This window comes from Macadamia integrifolia, unplaced genomic scaffold, assembly GCF_013358625.1.
Source record: "Macadamia integrifolia cultivar HAES 741 unplaced genomic scaffold, SCU_Mint_v3 scaffold671, whole genome shotgun sequence".
Taxonomy (NCBI): Eukaryota; Viridiplantae; Streptophyta; class Magnoliopsida; order Proteales; family Proteaceae; genus Macadamia; species Macadamia integrifolia.
Genome location: NW_024870511.1, coordinates 229,758 through 244,882, shown reverse-complemented (window position 1 = coordinate 244,882; position 15,125 = coordinate 229,758). Strand labels below are relative to the sequence as shown.

Genomic DNA, 15,125 nt, shown 5'->3' with positions numbered 1-15,125 from the left:
GGGTCCATTTTACAAATTTCCTTCCCTCAATATGTGGACACGAAGGATGTGAGTGTCTGAGCCTAGTACATAAAAAGACTTGAATATGCATGCTCAGTAGTACTAAGTTGCCTATGTTACCTCTTATACAGGAAGGTTCACATGGCTTCTAGAAAATCCCAAACACAGGTGGGACGGCTGCCTAAACGGCCACGCCGTGCTACTACATCTACTATGGGTCGGCCACCGACTTCGGAACCAAGTAGGGAAGAGGTGCCCGATACCACAGCACAGGCAACCCCTCCTGCTCCACCTATACTTTCTGCCCAGGATGTAGTGTCAATTATGGGCAACATGTTGCAAGGACTACAACAGCAACAAAATGTGATGATGCAAGGGTTGCAACAACAGCAACTGGAGTTTATGACGGGTCTAAATGCACAGATCAATGCTGTGTTTCAGACTCGAGAGGCACAGGCTATTCCACCCAGACACAGCCAGTACCTAACGTTGTTCCTACCACTATTCCCCAGGCATAGCAAGTCCCAGCACCAATGGCTCACCACACAACCCACCCAGAGGGCTCCAATGTACATTATGCCCCACGACCTGATGCACCACTAACACAGGGGCAAATGACACCATAGAGCCAAGCCATACTGCCTATACCTATGGACAATGTGAAAGTGATGGAAACATTCTAGAACTTTAGGCCTCCCAACTTTGGTGGGATTGCACAGGACTCTTTGGCACCCACCAAATGGGTAGAGGGAATGGAGAAGGCATTTAAGGTAATGACCCTCACTGAAGAACAGAAACTGATGTGTGCCGACTACCAACTACAAAATGAGGCAAATGCATAGTGGAAGTCTACTGAACCCATCCTAGTGGCCCTACAACCTAACCTCACATGGGAACACTTTAAAGTGGCATTCTACAACAACTACTTCCCAGACAGTGTGAGGGAGAGGAAGGAAACAGAGTTCATGGAGATGAAACAAGGGTCCAACTCTGTATTGGAATATCAACAAGATTTTGAGAAGTTGTTCTTCTTCGCACCTGAGCATTTGAAGGGGGATCAGGCAAAGGCGAAGAGATTTGAGAAAGGGTTAAGACCCGCTATAGGGACTGTGTTAGTGGCTCAGTACCTCCACAGTTATGCCCAGGTGGTTCAGGCTGCCAAATCCATTAAGGACAAACAAAGAGAGAACTATCATGCCATACAATGGAAGAGGATAGTGGCACCTAGCAGGTTTGATAAGGGGACATATTCTAGTGCAGCCTCAGGTCAGTATAGAAGACCAGAAACAGGACGAGTACTACCACCACCTAGACCCATGGTAGCACAGTCTCAGACGGTCCCCTTAAGGTGTTTTGTCTGTCAGCAAACGGGTCACTTTGCAAGGAATTGCTCACAGAGGAGACTGGGTGACCCCTATGTAGGACCAGCCAGATCAGTGCAGCCATTATCCGCCACCCGTCCGGCTCAGGCACCACAGGGAGCTAGACTGCAAGGGAAAGTGTTTGCACTGACTACTGAGGAAGCGGAGGCATTGCCTGGAGTGGTCACAGGTACCTTGTTGATATCGATGACCCCTGCATATGTTTTGTTTGATATTGGTGCATCACATTCATTTGTATCCCCCATTTTTGCCGCTAAGATGAATATCAAGCCAAAAATATTAACAAGCCAAAAATATTAACACACAAGTTAGTAGTTAGCACACCGACTGGGAGTAAGGTAGGATTAGAGGAGATTTATGAGCCGTGTCCTATTCAAGTCTGTGGACGGGACATGATTACTCATTTGATTAAATTAGAGATGCGTGACTTCAATGTTATCTTAGGTATGGATTGGTTATCTACCTATAGGGCATGTGTTTTATGTGCTGAGAAGAAAATTGTATTCAAACTTTGAGAAGGAGGTGAGTTTGTTTACCAAGGGAGAAAAGTCAAAAAGTCCAAGAGACTAGTGATATCTGCACTTGAAGTGAGAAGATTACTAGAGCAAGGATGTAAAGCTTATTTGGCATCTGTGATTGACACAACTAAGGAGGGCAAGTCGGTAGAGGAAATAGAAGTAGTGAGAGAATTCTCAGACATCTTTCCTGACGACTTACCTGGACTACCCTCGGACCGGGAGACTAAATTCACTATTGATCTGATTTCTGGGGCAGCACCTGTATCAAAAGCTTCATATAGGATGACACTTTCAGAATTGAAGGAGTTGAAGGAACAATTACAAGATTTATTGGAGAAAGGGTTCATCCGACCTAGTGTGTTCCCATGGGGAGCACCAGTACTCTTTGCTAGGAAGAAGGATGGGAGTATGAGAATGTGCATAGACTATAGGGAACTTAATAAACTGACTATCAAGAATAGGTATTCGTTGCCCCAGAATCGATGACCTTTTTGATCAATTGCAAGGTGCAACCATGTTCTCCAAAATTAACCTCAGATCTGGTTATCATCAACTCAAGATCAGAGAGGGTGACATCAGGAAGACAGCTTTCAGGACCCATTATGGATACTATGAGTTCCTAGTTATGCCATTTGGACTAACCAATGCCCCTGCAGTGTTCATGGAGTTGATGAATGGAGTATTCCACGATATGTTACACAACTTTGTCATCGTGTTCATCAACGACATTTTGATCTATTCGAAGAGCTGGGAGGAACATGCTACCCATTTGAGATTTTCCCTTCAGAGATTGAGAGAGAAGCAGTTGTATGCAAAATTCAGTAAATGTGAGTTTTGGCTTACACAAGTGCATTTCTTAGGGCATATTGTCTCAGAGAAGGGCATTGAAGTTGATCCTGGATAGGTAGAGGCTATGGTAGAATGGGAGGCACCTAAGAATGAAAGTGAAATTCGTAGCTTCCTGGGGTTAGCGGGATACTACAGAAGGTTCATTGAAAATTTCTCACGCATTTCTGGACCTATGACTCGACTAACACGGAAGGGAGTGAAATTTGAATGGTCTAAGGAATGTAAAGAAAGTTTCCAGGAATTGAAGCGGAAATTAATAACAGCTCCAGTACTCACTATTCCAGAAGGCAACGCCGGAATGGTAGTATATAGTGATGCATCCAAGTTGGGCTTAGGCTGTGTGTTGATGCAAAATGGCAAGGTTGTAGCATACGCATCTTGACAGCTGAAGGACTATGAAAAGAATTACCCCACTCATGACTTGGAGTTGGCAGCGGTCATTTTTGCTTTAAAGATTTGGAGCATTATTTATATGGGGAAAAGAGTGAGATCTACAACGATCATAAGAGTTTGAAATATTTTTTTACCCAAAAGGAACTGAATATGAGACAAAGAAGATGGTTGGAACTAATGAAGGATTATGATTGCACCATCCATTACCATCCGGGGAAGGCCAATGTAGGGGCTGATGCATTGAGCAGGAAGTCTCAGACTCTATCCCTAGCAGCCTTGACGGTGAATGAACAGTTGATTGAGGAAGCTAGAAGAATGGATTTGGAACTACTAACGAATGAGGTGGCAGTGACCTTGGCTACACTTATGATACAACCATCGTTAGTGGGGAAAATCCAAGCCGCCCAAGTACTGGATGAGGATCTTCAGAAAATAGTAAGTGATATCAAAGAAGGAAGACAAAAAGATTTAAATTTCAAGTTGACTAAAGATGGGGTCCTCAAGTTCAAGGATAGACTTTGCGTACCAAAGGATGAAGAGATGAGAGAATTAATATTGAAAGAAGCTCACAGTTCACCCTACTCCATCCATCCCGGTAGTACAAAAATGTACAAGGATTTAAAAAGGTCCTATTGGTGGTGTGGCATGAAAACTGACGTAGCCACCCATGTAGCAAGGTGCTTGAATTGCCAACCGATCAAAGCAGAAAGGCAAAGGCCACATGGCTTATTACAACCCCGACCCGTACTAGAATGGAAGTGGGAAAACACTACCATGGATTTTGTCACAGGATTGCCGCGTACTCAAAAGGGGAATGACACAATCTAGGTAATTGTAGACCAACTGACCAAGGTGGCCCACTTCATCCCTATGAGAATTACTTACTCCATGGAAAAGTTGGCTCAACTGTATATTGACAATATTGTCCGATTACATGATGTACCGGCAAGCATTGTCTCCAACCGTGATGCCAAATTCACCTCCAACTTCTGGAAATGTCTACAGAAAGCAATGGGGACACAACTGAATTTCAACACAGCATTCCATCCACAGACAGATGGGCAATCAGAGAGGACTATATAGACCCTAGAGGATATGTTGCGGGCTTGTGTGTTGGATATGAGCTATAGTTGGGATGAGCACTTGTCACTCATAGAGTTCTCCTACAATAATAGCTACCAAGCTACCATAAGCATGGCACCTTATGAAGCCCAGTATGGTAAGAAATGCAGAACGCCTTTGTATTGGGATGAAGTTGGAGAAAGGAGGATCCTAGGCCCGGAACTGATCCAAGCCACTTGTGAGAAAGTGGATGTAATCAGGGAGAGAATTAAGGCGGCTCAATCAAGATAGAAAAACTATGCGGATGTCAGACGAAAACACCTAGAGTTTGAAGTGGGTGATAAAATTTTTCTAAAAGTCTTCCCAATGAAAGGAGTGAGGAGGTTTGGCAAGAAGGGAAAGCTAAGTTCTTGATACATGGGACCTTATGAGATATTGAGTCGAGTCGGAACAGTAGCTTACCGGGTCGCTATGCCACCCAAATTAGAAGGAGCTCATAATGTATTTCATGTTTCCATGCTCAAGAAGTACGTTTCCGATCCAGCTCATATTTTGACACATGTACCCCTGGAACTTGACGCTGATTGGAAGTATGTAGAACAACCAGAAGAAATCATTGACCGGAGAGACCACATTCTCCGTAATCGGACTATTTCTTATGTACTAGTTAAGTGGAGGAATCACTCCAGACAAGAAGCGTCTTGGGAACGTGAGGAGGAAATGAAGAAGATATATCTTTAGTTATTTGGATCACCAAGTACGTCAAATTTCAGGGACGAAATTTCTTGTAAGGAGGGGGGAATATTATACCCGAACCCTAAAACTTCCTATTTTAATGTTCAGGTGCGACACCGGAGGACACCAGTACCAGTGAGTACTGGGTTGCATCTGTCTTTGGCCGAGGAAGGAAGGGCGACCCCACTTGCACCTGCTACCCATGCTTAAGTAATTGGAAGGGATTCCGAACCCGAAGGGAAATGTCAGTTAAACCTCACAGACACTAGAAACCCTGGAGAAGGCCCCACTCAGACAGAGGAGAGATCTCCATACAAAGTGACCAGTTCAGCCTTCACCGGGTGATGGTCACCAGCGGATGGAGCATCCATCGGTGAACACCATACGGTGAGTGCACAGGCTAGTTTTGGGTTATTTCGCCGTGGGACCCGAGACCTCACGATCGTGCACCCCAGACCCATCCACATTAATGGAACAATGTGTTAGGAAGTTGATTAATGTGGCGGGATGTCCTGAAACGGACCCGTTAGTGCCGAATAGCGGAATAACCCGATATTGGGTAAAAACCCATTAATTCCCCAAACAGCCCTTAGTGGGATTTACGTGGCTATAAATAGGGCTCTTACCATTCATTTCTTCTCCTACCAAAATAGAATGAAGGAAAGGGAGAAAGAAGAGGAAGAAGAAGGTGAAGGAGAGCAAGGGAGGAAGGAAGGAAGGAGGAAGGCTAGGGCTCCATTCTTGAGGTAAGCCCATATGCTCATCTGTCCACACACACACACACACATAAATCTCTCTCTCTCTCTCTCTCTCTCTCTCTCCTTCCCATTCCACTCTTTATTGGAAGTAATGGAGACCCAACAAAATCCCACCTACCCAACCATAAAGACTACATAATGGGAGGAAGAAATTAGAGTAAGAGAACTACATTGGCAAGGTTATTCGCTCAACCTTGGGTCTAAGGACAAATTCCTATGAAACCCCTACCCAAAACCCTAGGATTTGGGAATTTGAACAAATCCTCTATGACCTAACATCCTAACCTAATCCTAAGTTGGGGAAAATGAAATTAAACCTATGTATGGTGAGTGAGAGTGATTTCATGAGCCATTAATGACCATTCCATGAGATCAACCTAAGTCTTCCCCAATTTAGCTTAACCTAGACTTGTGCATTGGGGAAATTGGGTATATCTTGAAACCCTGTGTTGATTCACTCACTAATTTCACTAAATCTAAGCTAAGTGAAGTGTGTGAGGATGCCCTACATGAAAACCAACCCTAAAATCATAAAACCCAATTTGTAAACTATACGAGGGAGAAGGGAGAAATGGAGTTGGGAAATGACACCGCACTGAAAAATACGCATTTCCACCACCATACACAGAGGCCACAAGGCCAATAGGGCTGATCTGGGTAAGAAAACCCCGATTTTAACTTCACCGACTGATGATCATTGACCAGTCGGTGAAGGCAGGGACCATCCACCAGTGAAAATATTACAGGATGTGCATTCCTTTTGGATTTGTCCACCGGTGAACTCACCAGCGGATGATCATCCACCAGTAAGCATCCACCGGTGAAAATATTACAGGGTGTGCATTCCTTTCGGATTTATCCACTGGTGAACTCACCGGCGGATGATCATCCACCGGTGAGCATCCACCAGTGAACCATTTTAAAGTTAATTTTTAATCCTTTTATTTGGGGCACGAGTCTTAGTGTCCCACTCCTCTATGAATAACCGAATAACCTAAAAACACTATGTATCCTAGGAGTGGAATTGAGAAGTGACGAGAACACGCAACAAGAAACCATCAACTATTTACCGCCATCTAGAACACGAGGTGAGGGGATTTTGTGTATTTTTATGGAATGCTTGCATCATAATGCATATGTGGATGAATTTTATCATTTTGCATATTATTATATTATTCCTTATGTAAAGTGTTGATGTGACATGAGAATGTGGATTATGATTGTGCATGTGTGCGAGTGTGTGTGTGTGACTGGGGTGCAGGGTGGCCAACAGTTGGTGCTGGCGGCACTGCATGCTCAGGGTGAGTGTATGTGTGACTGGAGTGCAGGGTGGCCAATGATGGGTGCCGACGGCACTGCATACTCAGGGTGTGTGTGAGTGTGATTGAATTGTGTTGTGGCATATTAGAATGCATTGGGCTAGGATAACCACCCTGGTGCTACAACCCTTGCCAATAGGGGTTTACGTATTGGCTAATCCTCTCGTCCAACGGTCCATGGTTGGGGACGATTTCCTGTGACTGAGGTATGAAGATGCCAGCGTCGTGACAGACCCTCACGTGATGTTTGAGTCGGTGACGGGTATACCCTACATACGATGTTGGATTCGATGTAGTGGTATTATGGGAGGGTTATTAATAGGGGTTTGCCGGGTAACAATGTGGTTCCAGAACCGGCACGCTCCTGCCTCGCAACTAGCTAGTATCCCTGGGGACTGATAACGTACATTCATGACTGGGGATAACAACTACGTTGCAGTAGCACTTATACCCTATTTGGACTTAGAAATTGTTGCTTATAATTGGTTGATAATAAATGGATCATGTCATTGCATTCATATAATTGCATTCATATTGATGTGGTCGGGTATGAATATTTATACTATTTCATTTTCTTGGATTGTCATGATTGCTTGTATGTGTTACCCCTCACTGGACTTCGTGGAAGCTCACCCCCCGTTGTTGCCCCTTTTTAGATGTTGATTCAGGAAATCCTTTGAAAACTGTGATCGAGGTTTCGGCTCTCCACGAAGGTGACCTCTGGGATGAGGAGCTGGTTACGCACGAGGATGGATGCGTGTGCGATGATTGTACATTTGGAGCACGCTGAGGATGGAAGTATCATCTTCTATTTTTGATTCTTTTTGTACTTAACAAATGTAGCCCTATGGGGGCATAACTGTAATTATGATCCAGATGTGAAAACATTCTTTTTGTGTAAATATGGTAAATAGCAATAGAAAACACCAGTTGATATATTTTGTTTATATTATACGTATGTGAATTTAGAATTCATTTCATAATCTTATGAACTTAAAGTACTGCATCGTGATCCTGGATGGATTGTGGACACGTGTGCGTGTCCATGTTGCCAGCCTTCAGGTCAGTGGAGGCGGGGTGTGACAATAACACTACCAGTAAACATGTGCTACAGCTTAATAGATAAACATACATTCATGTTCCTACTTATTAAAGAATGAATGCTGATTAGCCATGTTGTAGGACATAATTATGTCCTCTCTCATAATGGCCTACCTTGTTTTCTAGCCATCAACTCAAGCTGTTCTTTTGGGATATAGTTCCTTCCATACCACCTTGTGTTCGATGGTAATATCTCCCTTTACTGTCCTCTATTTCTGTGGTTCTTGGTTATAATTATTTTTCTTAGTTATGACCTAATTTGTCCTTGGCCAGTTGGTTTATATTAGCTCCTACTACTGTGTCCTTTTAAGTTGTTAGGTCACTGCTATTAGTTCATACTGTGATTGTAATAGAGTTGTTTTACTACTGTTTGAGGTTGTTCTCATATACTAATATCTATGCCTGCGGTAATGTTTTATTTGTTTGTTTGTGATCCTATTCTGGGGTTCAGTCACTTGTGATTTAGCCTTACATTAAAGGGGAATCTGTCTCATGAAAGCTTTCTTTATCAGGCAAAAGGTTTGAAGGTCACTTACACATTAAGCTACTGTTCAGAAGGAGATAACATTCCTGATTCTCTGCAGTTGGCAGAGGCAGCATGCAAACTTTTGAGGATAGGCAGTGACAGTTTCCGAGGTGAGTTTGTTTAGTTTTAACCTTTCACATGTTGTATGTTCTGGTTGGGGATGTTCATTCTGGAGAATGGAAATGGGTGAACAAAGGAAATGATTATGGTTTAACTGCAGACAAGTAGATCCTTGAGCTATAAACTCCTAATGAACATTGTTTGGTGCAAGTCTCCCATTCTTATTCTTGTTTTCTTCAAATTCTTGTGCATAAGTGGGTACACAAGGTGAAACTGGATTTCTGTATCTGCCTATCTGGGTCTATTTGTCATTTACCTACATTAGAAACGTAGGTCATACACCTTCACTTCACCACATCCTGCTTGCATGTTAGGGCATATTACAGGTTGGATCTGTAAAGTTTTTGAGTCCGTATGTGAAACCATATCTGATCCAAGATGCAGACTGACCCTAAATATTGATCGACGTTCAAGATTTGGTTATTTATAATACCTGTCTATAAGCTTTTTATATGTAAGATATACTAGGCTGTTCTTACTTATTAAAGAATGAATGCTGACCAGATGAGGAGACTGAGGTTGGTGGCTACTGATCAATACACATCTATGTACTGGCATTGGTTAATTGTGGTCGAGTTTCATAGTTTACAGGATTTAAGTTCCAAATATGTGGCTATTTTTGAAGGATAATTTAAGTTCTCTACTTGCAGATTTGAAGCAACCCTCTCAATCAGGCTAATGGAGAGCAAAATGAATGAGAATATGGAGGTGGAACTGGCATCTTATCACCTTGGTTTTGTTGTTACCATGTGTATGATTGGGCATCTAAAATGTAAAAACCTAAAATGCAAAAACCATTCAAAATTTCACAAATTACATAAACTACTTCAAAATCACAGTAGCAGGGAACCTAAAATGCAAAAATTATTCAAATAAATTTCAAAAACTAGTTCAAAATTTCAATAGCAGGGAACCTAAAATGCAAAAAACCTTCAAAATTTCATTGACAATATAAGAGATGAGAGAGATGAGATAGAGAGAGAAATGGCCACTACATTTGAAGTCGAGAACTTCCTATATTTCTTGGATAGCAACATGGCTGTTATGCATATATATTTATTCAAGACAGTAGCAGGAACTGAAATTTCAGAAATTTCAAGAAGCTCGGTTGGGGAATGGGTTTGCAAGAAAATACCTTTTTCCTTAGGCAAGGGAAAGAAAATACCTTTTACTTGGACAGCAACAGGGAACAATCGACTGAGCAAAGGAAGAAGCTTGAAAGAAAACCCTAAATTCGTCTCCAATAGTAACCTTGCAGGGAATGTGCAATTGAGCAAAGAATGCAACTTGAAAACCCCTAAATCTTGTCTTCACAGTTCAGAACATGAATAGAGAAGGTTCAAATAGATAGGGTTTTCGTTTCAAATGGTAGAGAAAGAGAAAGAGGGAAATAGAGGGTCGGGTTTCAGCAAGCAACGGCAACCTCAACTCCGTTCTTTCAGCGGTAGATCTTTGGATATGTAGAGAAAGAGAGAGAAAGAGAAAAGAGGGAAATAAAGGGTGAGGTTTCAGAAGCAACGGCAACGTCTAACTCCGTCCTTTCAACGACAAATATCTCGATATGTAGAGGGTGAATTTCAGACGTCGGATTACTATTCACCACGTGTCGACCATCCGGCTTGTAGTTGGACGCTCGTTGGAGCGTAGTCGTCGGAGACGAGCCGGATCCGAAACTCGGAGCTTCCCTCTATAAAATCCATACTTCTTTGGTCCACGTGGCGCGAGAAGGGCATGCGACTCATCTCCCCATGACAAATCTAAGTTCATCCCGAAAGTTCATACTTACTCTTCACAGGTTCACTGTCTGCTCAGAACTTCGAAGCAGCTGATTTCGGATCGGTAAAGCTATCGCCACTTCGCCAGATCTTCTTCAACTCAGGGATTTTTAATCTTCAGAGCTCAAATTCTCAATCTTCTCTTTCCCGAGCATGCAATAATTAACGATCATAATGGCTTCTCTTCGACTCTTCCACTGCTCTATCTGCAAATACGATGATCAATTTCAATGGCAACACCTTCCCCAATGGCCGAATAAGCTTTCCACCGTCTCCATTCACAAGAGGAATCTCTCATTCCCTCGTCACGATTTCTCATTTCTGGACAAGTCCCTCTCTCTTCACAGACACTCATGTCGGATCCTTTGCCGTGTTTCTTCCGTCGAAGAAAGGTATTCTTCCACTATTCCATTGCTTTCTTCCTCTCTTCCTCTCTTCCTCTTGATGGTTATTTGTGTATAATATATTGCTAAATAGAGGGGATTTAACGAATTTGGCAGCACAACGGAAGAGAATAAAGAAATGGCGTCTAGATCTGGACGGGAAAAAGTGCGGCTCTGTGTTCGATTGACTCATCAAGTTGAGTTTGGCGAGAGCATCGCGATATTAGGTTCGGCGGAGGAGTTTGGATCATGGGAGAAGAAAGTGAAGATGAATTGGACGGAGAATGGATGGGTATGTGACTTGGAGTTGAAAGGCGATCAACCAGTTGAATTCAAATTCGTGGTTGTGGGGAATAATAAAAAGTGTATGGTTTGGGAGAAAGGCAATAATCGTGTACTGAAGCTGCCTAAAGAAGGGGTTTTTGAGATGGTGTGTCACTGGAATATGACTGGAGAGACTGTAAATCTATTGCCTTTTGCTTCGGCGAAGGAAGGGGAGAAAGGAGAGACTATGAGTAGTAACGGCTCTGTAGTTGTTGATTCTACTCCTGTTCCAGAAGTGGGACGGAGCCCTTTTGTCGAGCAGTGGCAAGGGAGGTCTGCATCGTTTATGCGGTCGAATGAGCGTGGAAATAGAGAAATAGAGAGGACCTGGAACACCGAGGGCCTTGAGGGATTGCCATTAAAGTTAGTTGAAGGTGATCGGAATGCTAGGAATTGGTGGCGGAAGGTACATTCTTTTGTTATCCGCCTTTAGCTTTCAGTTGAATGATAATTGTTTGACTAGTATGGAAGTATTTTTTTTTTTTTCCTGATGATACTTTGCACTTTTTCCACTTCTTCATTTCCTTATCTATGGCATGGACCTCTCTAATTTGATGATTGCACTACATTATTTGAATATGATTCCTTGAAGCAACTGTGATCTTATTGCTAGATTTTACATGGCACTCTTCAATTCTCACACTTGAACCAGTGTATTTCAATGTCTCTAATTGTATCATACACCATTCAGCTCATTTTTAAGTTCATGTTTGTCTATATGACCTCTTTCTAATTCAATAAGAAAGAAACTTGTCGATATGATCTCTTTCTATTTCAATAAGAAGGAACCCCCCCCCCTGCAAAACTCTAGAATTTCATTATCTTCAACTCAATCACTTCTGTTAAATTATAAAATTAACATCACTATATCTGAACTTTTATTTCTTTGACTTCTTTCGGTTGTTTAACTCACCATTAATAATCCTTCTCAAAATTAGCCTTTTCATCCACTCTTTCTTAAAACCATTGCTTCTTTCATTTACATACTTAAATACCCGAGCAATTTTTTTCCTGGTAAATCTGATCAAATAAAACTATGAGGTTTGTTTTTGTTTTGTTCACAAGTTGTCTTATCAATGGAAACACTTCCTATAATAAAATAAAACAAAAGAGAGAATGGGATCTGTTGCGGCAGGATTCTACACTAACCTACGTGGATGACCTGCACATCAAGAGTTGAGAACGAGAGACACGGAGTGGACTATGAGGGGGGACCCTATGATGCTTAAGTCAAATCCGTGCAACAACAATAAGTGGGTGGCATGGAAAGAGCAATAGGTTGTAGTCTCTTACTTGGGACCCCGCCTCTCCTATTTATAGGACTGAAGTGATGGAGTCTTACTTGGTTGGGAGTGCCCGCCTTTGATTAGGAATCCAGGACGAAGTAGAGTCTTGCTTGGTTGAGGAAGTCTTGCCTAGATAGGTTTTGAGTCACATACCTTATCCGTACGACTTATCTTGTGTGGCAATAGAGAGTCTAGTCCCAATATGACTCCTTAACCGAGAAGTCTGATCTCTTTAGGGAGTCCGAGTCTTGTTGTGGCTCTACCATCGAGGAGTTCATTTACGAACAGGTCTCGTTAGCTTTAGGTCAATCCCTTATCTGGATTGATCTTTTGCCATTTGTCACTTGGTCAGGATTGGACCCAGAGGAGTAGGGTGCATCTAATATACATAAAAATGTCCCACCTGTGAGTGGGTAACACATAACAGAAGATTAATTCAGATAATAGATTGGCCTAGAGCTAACGAGACCTTTTCGTAAATGGACTCCTCGATGGTAGAGCCACAACAGGACTCAGACTCCTTGAAGAGATCATACTCCTCGGTTAAAAAGTCGTATTGGGACTAGACTCTTTATTGCCACACAGGATAAGCTGTACGGATAAGGGATGTGACTCAAAACCCTATTTAGGCAAGACTCCCTTGACCAAGCAAGACTCTTCTTTGTCCTGGATTCCTAATCAAAGGAAAGCAAGGTCCTAGGTAAGAGATTTTACAATCTCGCAATCTACTGCTCTTTCCATATCACTTACTGTTGTTGCACGGATTTGACTTAAGCATTGGAGAGTCTCCCCTTGGAGTCCGCTCTGGGTATCTCTTCCTCAACTCTTGGTGTATAGGTCATCCACGAGGGCTAATGCAGAATCTGGCCGCAACAGGATCTAACAAGAAAAACCTTCTCTTTAGTTAATCTCTTCCAGTCCACCAATTTTAAATTTATCGTGGCTCCTCAAAATATTCTATAAGATGTAATGTAAGGCTAGGTAGGCAGTACCCAACCCCAGTTAGGATCCCACAATTTCAAGTCTGAAATCAGATTTAGAACCAAAGTTCAGATCTGGATGAATAGGAGGAAGCTTGCGGCTGATTGTAGGGAGCTCTGATGGAGCTCAAATCTTGATCGAATTCTCTTGTGGTGCTAAACAAACCCTCAAAATATGAGACAATTCTGATGGATGAATTTAGAGTTATGATGTTGACATGAATTAGAAAACTTTTGACAACTTTCAATATCTTTTGATTTCAGCCTCCGATGAACCTCAATTTGGAGTCAAGGTCTCTTGTATGATGCCCAACTATCCTTCAAAAGATGAGCCTCAACTAATGGCTGATTGGGAAGTTATGGTCGAAGAATGAAATAGGAAGCTTTATGGAGCTCTGCAGTAGCAGCAATTACAGGCTTTGAATGACCTTCAAAGTGGTCTTTTGCTGGTGCTTCTAGGCTTCAACAAACTTGCTTTGATCACTCAAATTCTCTTTCACAGCAAACAAATAAATGGAAAATTAGAAAAGAAAGAGAATTCGATGGTGGGATTGAGAAGGGGGGGGGGAAGAATTAGTGAATGGACATCTCACCCCGCTGGTTTAGGCATCTCACCCAACTGTGTCACACAACACAACAGCATAAGCCTTTTTTTTTGGTTTAACTAAAATCTATCTTTTCATTATAATTGACGGGCTTTGAATAGCCTTACATTGCTTGGACACAAACACAATAAAAAAAGAAAGTAATGCTGGAAATAAAACCTTCTAACTTAACTTCTAACTTGCTAACCAAGTAAGAGTAAATTAGAAACTAACAACTAATGACAAAAAGGAGACTAACCTAAGTGGCTAAGTTACAAAATAGAAATTTCTTGACTAACAATATAGGAAACTAACTTGACTAACTTGCTCATTAAGTAAATTAGAAACTAACTGAACTAAACTAAAAAGAAAACTAAAATTAGAAGATGTTAACACAAAGTACTGTTCACGTGGACAGTGTTTCGTCTTTCGTGAACAGTGTTTTCTGATTCTTTTGTTTTTTTCTTCTTCAAGCTTTGATTACATCAAGATGAAATCTTTTGTTAAAAAGAATAACTGATACTGGCCTATAGTCACTCAGGAATTAAACTATAATAAAAGCTATGATGTCCACCTTGTGATAGCATGCTTTGAGGGGTTTCAATGGTTTACGGGCCTCCTACAGCTGAAGCAATAAATTAGGAACTATGACAATAGACATAAGTAAAATTTGATCGCACTGTTTAAGCCATAAATTTATCAACTTATAAGCTATGTATTTCTCCACTAACTAAACCATGCCTTTAATCTCAAATTCAAAGAAACCAAACTGATTTGTGTATAATGATGCGGCAATACACCTTCCACCATATGTAACTAGGAGTGTATAGAAATTTTCAGAAATTATAAATTTGATATTTATTTTATTCCTTTATAATGTCGTTTATATTTTTGCTTCATGAAATTAATGTATTTATGGGGTATTAAGTTAAAATTTTGAAATTTTGTTGAAAAATAGATTTTCCATTGGTTTGATAGATGTTCCAGGAATATGTAATTGACACACCAATGGTTGATTAATGGGGAAATT

At 41.6% G+C, this 15,125-nt stretch overlaps 1 protein-coding gene and 1 long non-coding RNA gene across 5 annotated transcripts in view; one reads left to right on the top strand and one right to left on the bottom strand.

Moving 5' to 3' along the window:
- The window catches only part of LOC122069640, a 33,747-nt gene extending 23,381 nt beyond the window's left edge, over positions 1–10,366 (bottom strand). For all 3 annotated transcript variants that reach the window (XR_006137507.1, XR_006137506.1, XR_006137505.1), the window contains exon 1: positions 9,929–10,366. This is a non-coding gene — a long non-coding RNA (uncharacterized LOC122069640). The remainder of the gene's footprint in view (positions 1–9,928) is intronic.
- Positions 10,367–10,556: 190 nt separating this feature from the next.
- Positions 10,557–15,125, top strand: part of LOC122069638 (phosphoglucan, water dikinase, chloroplastic-like) — a 73,713-nt gene continuing 69,144 nt past the window's right edge. For both annotated transcript variants that reach the window (XM_042633689.1, XM_042633688.1), the window contains exons 1-2: positions 10,557–10,930; positions 11,039–11,651. In XM_042633689.1, the coding sequence (XP_042489623.1) occupies positions 10,713–10,930; positions 11,039–11,651 (831 nt within the window). In that variant the 5' untranslated portion in view covers positions 10,557–10,712. The remainder of the gene's footprint in view (positions 10,931–11,038; positions 11,652–15,125) is intronic.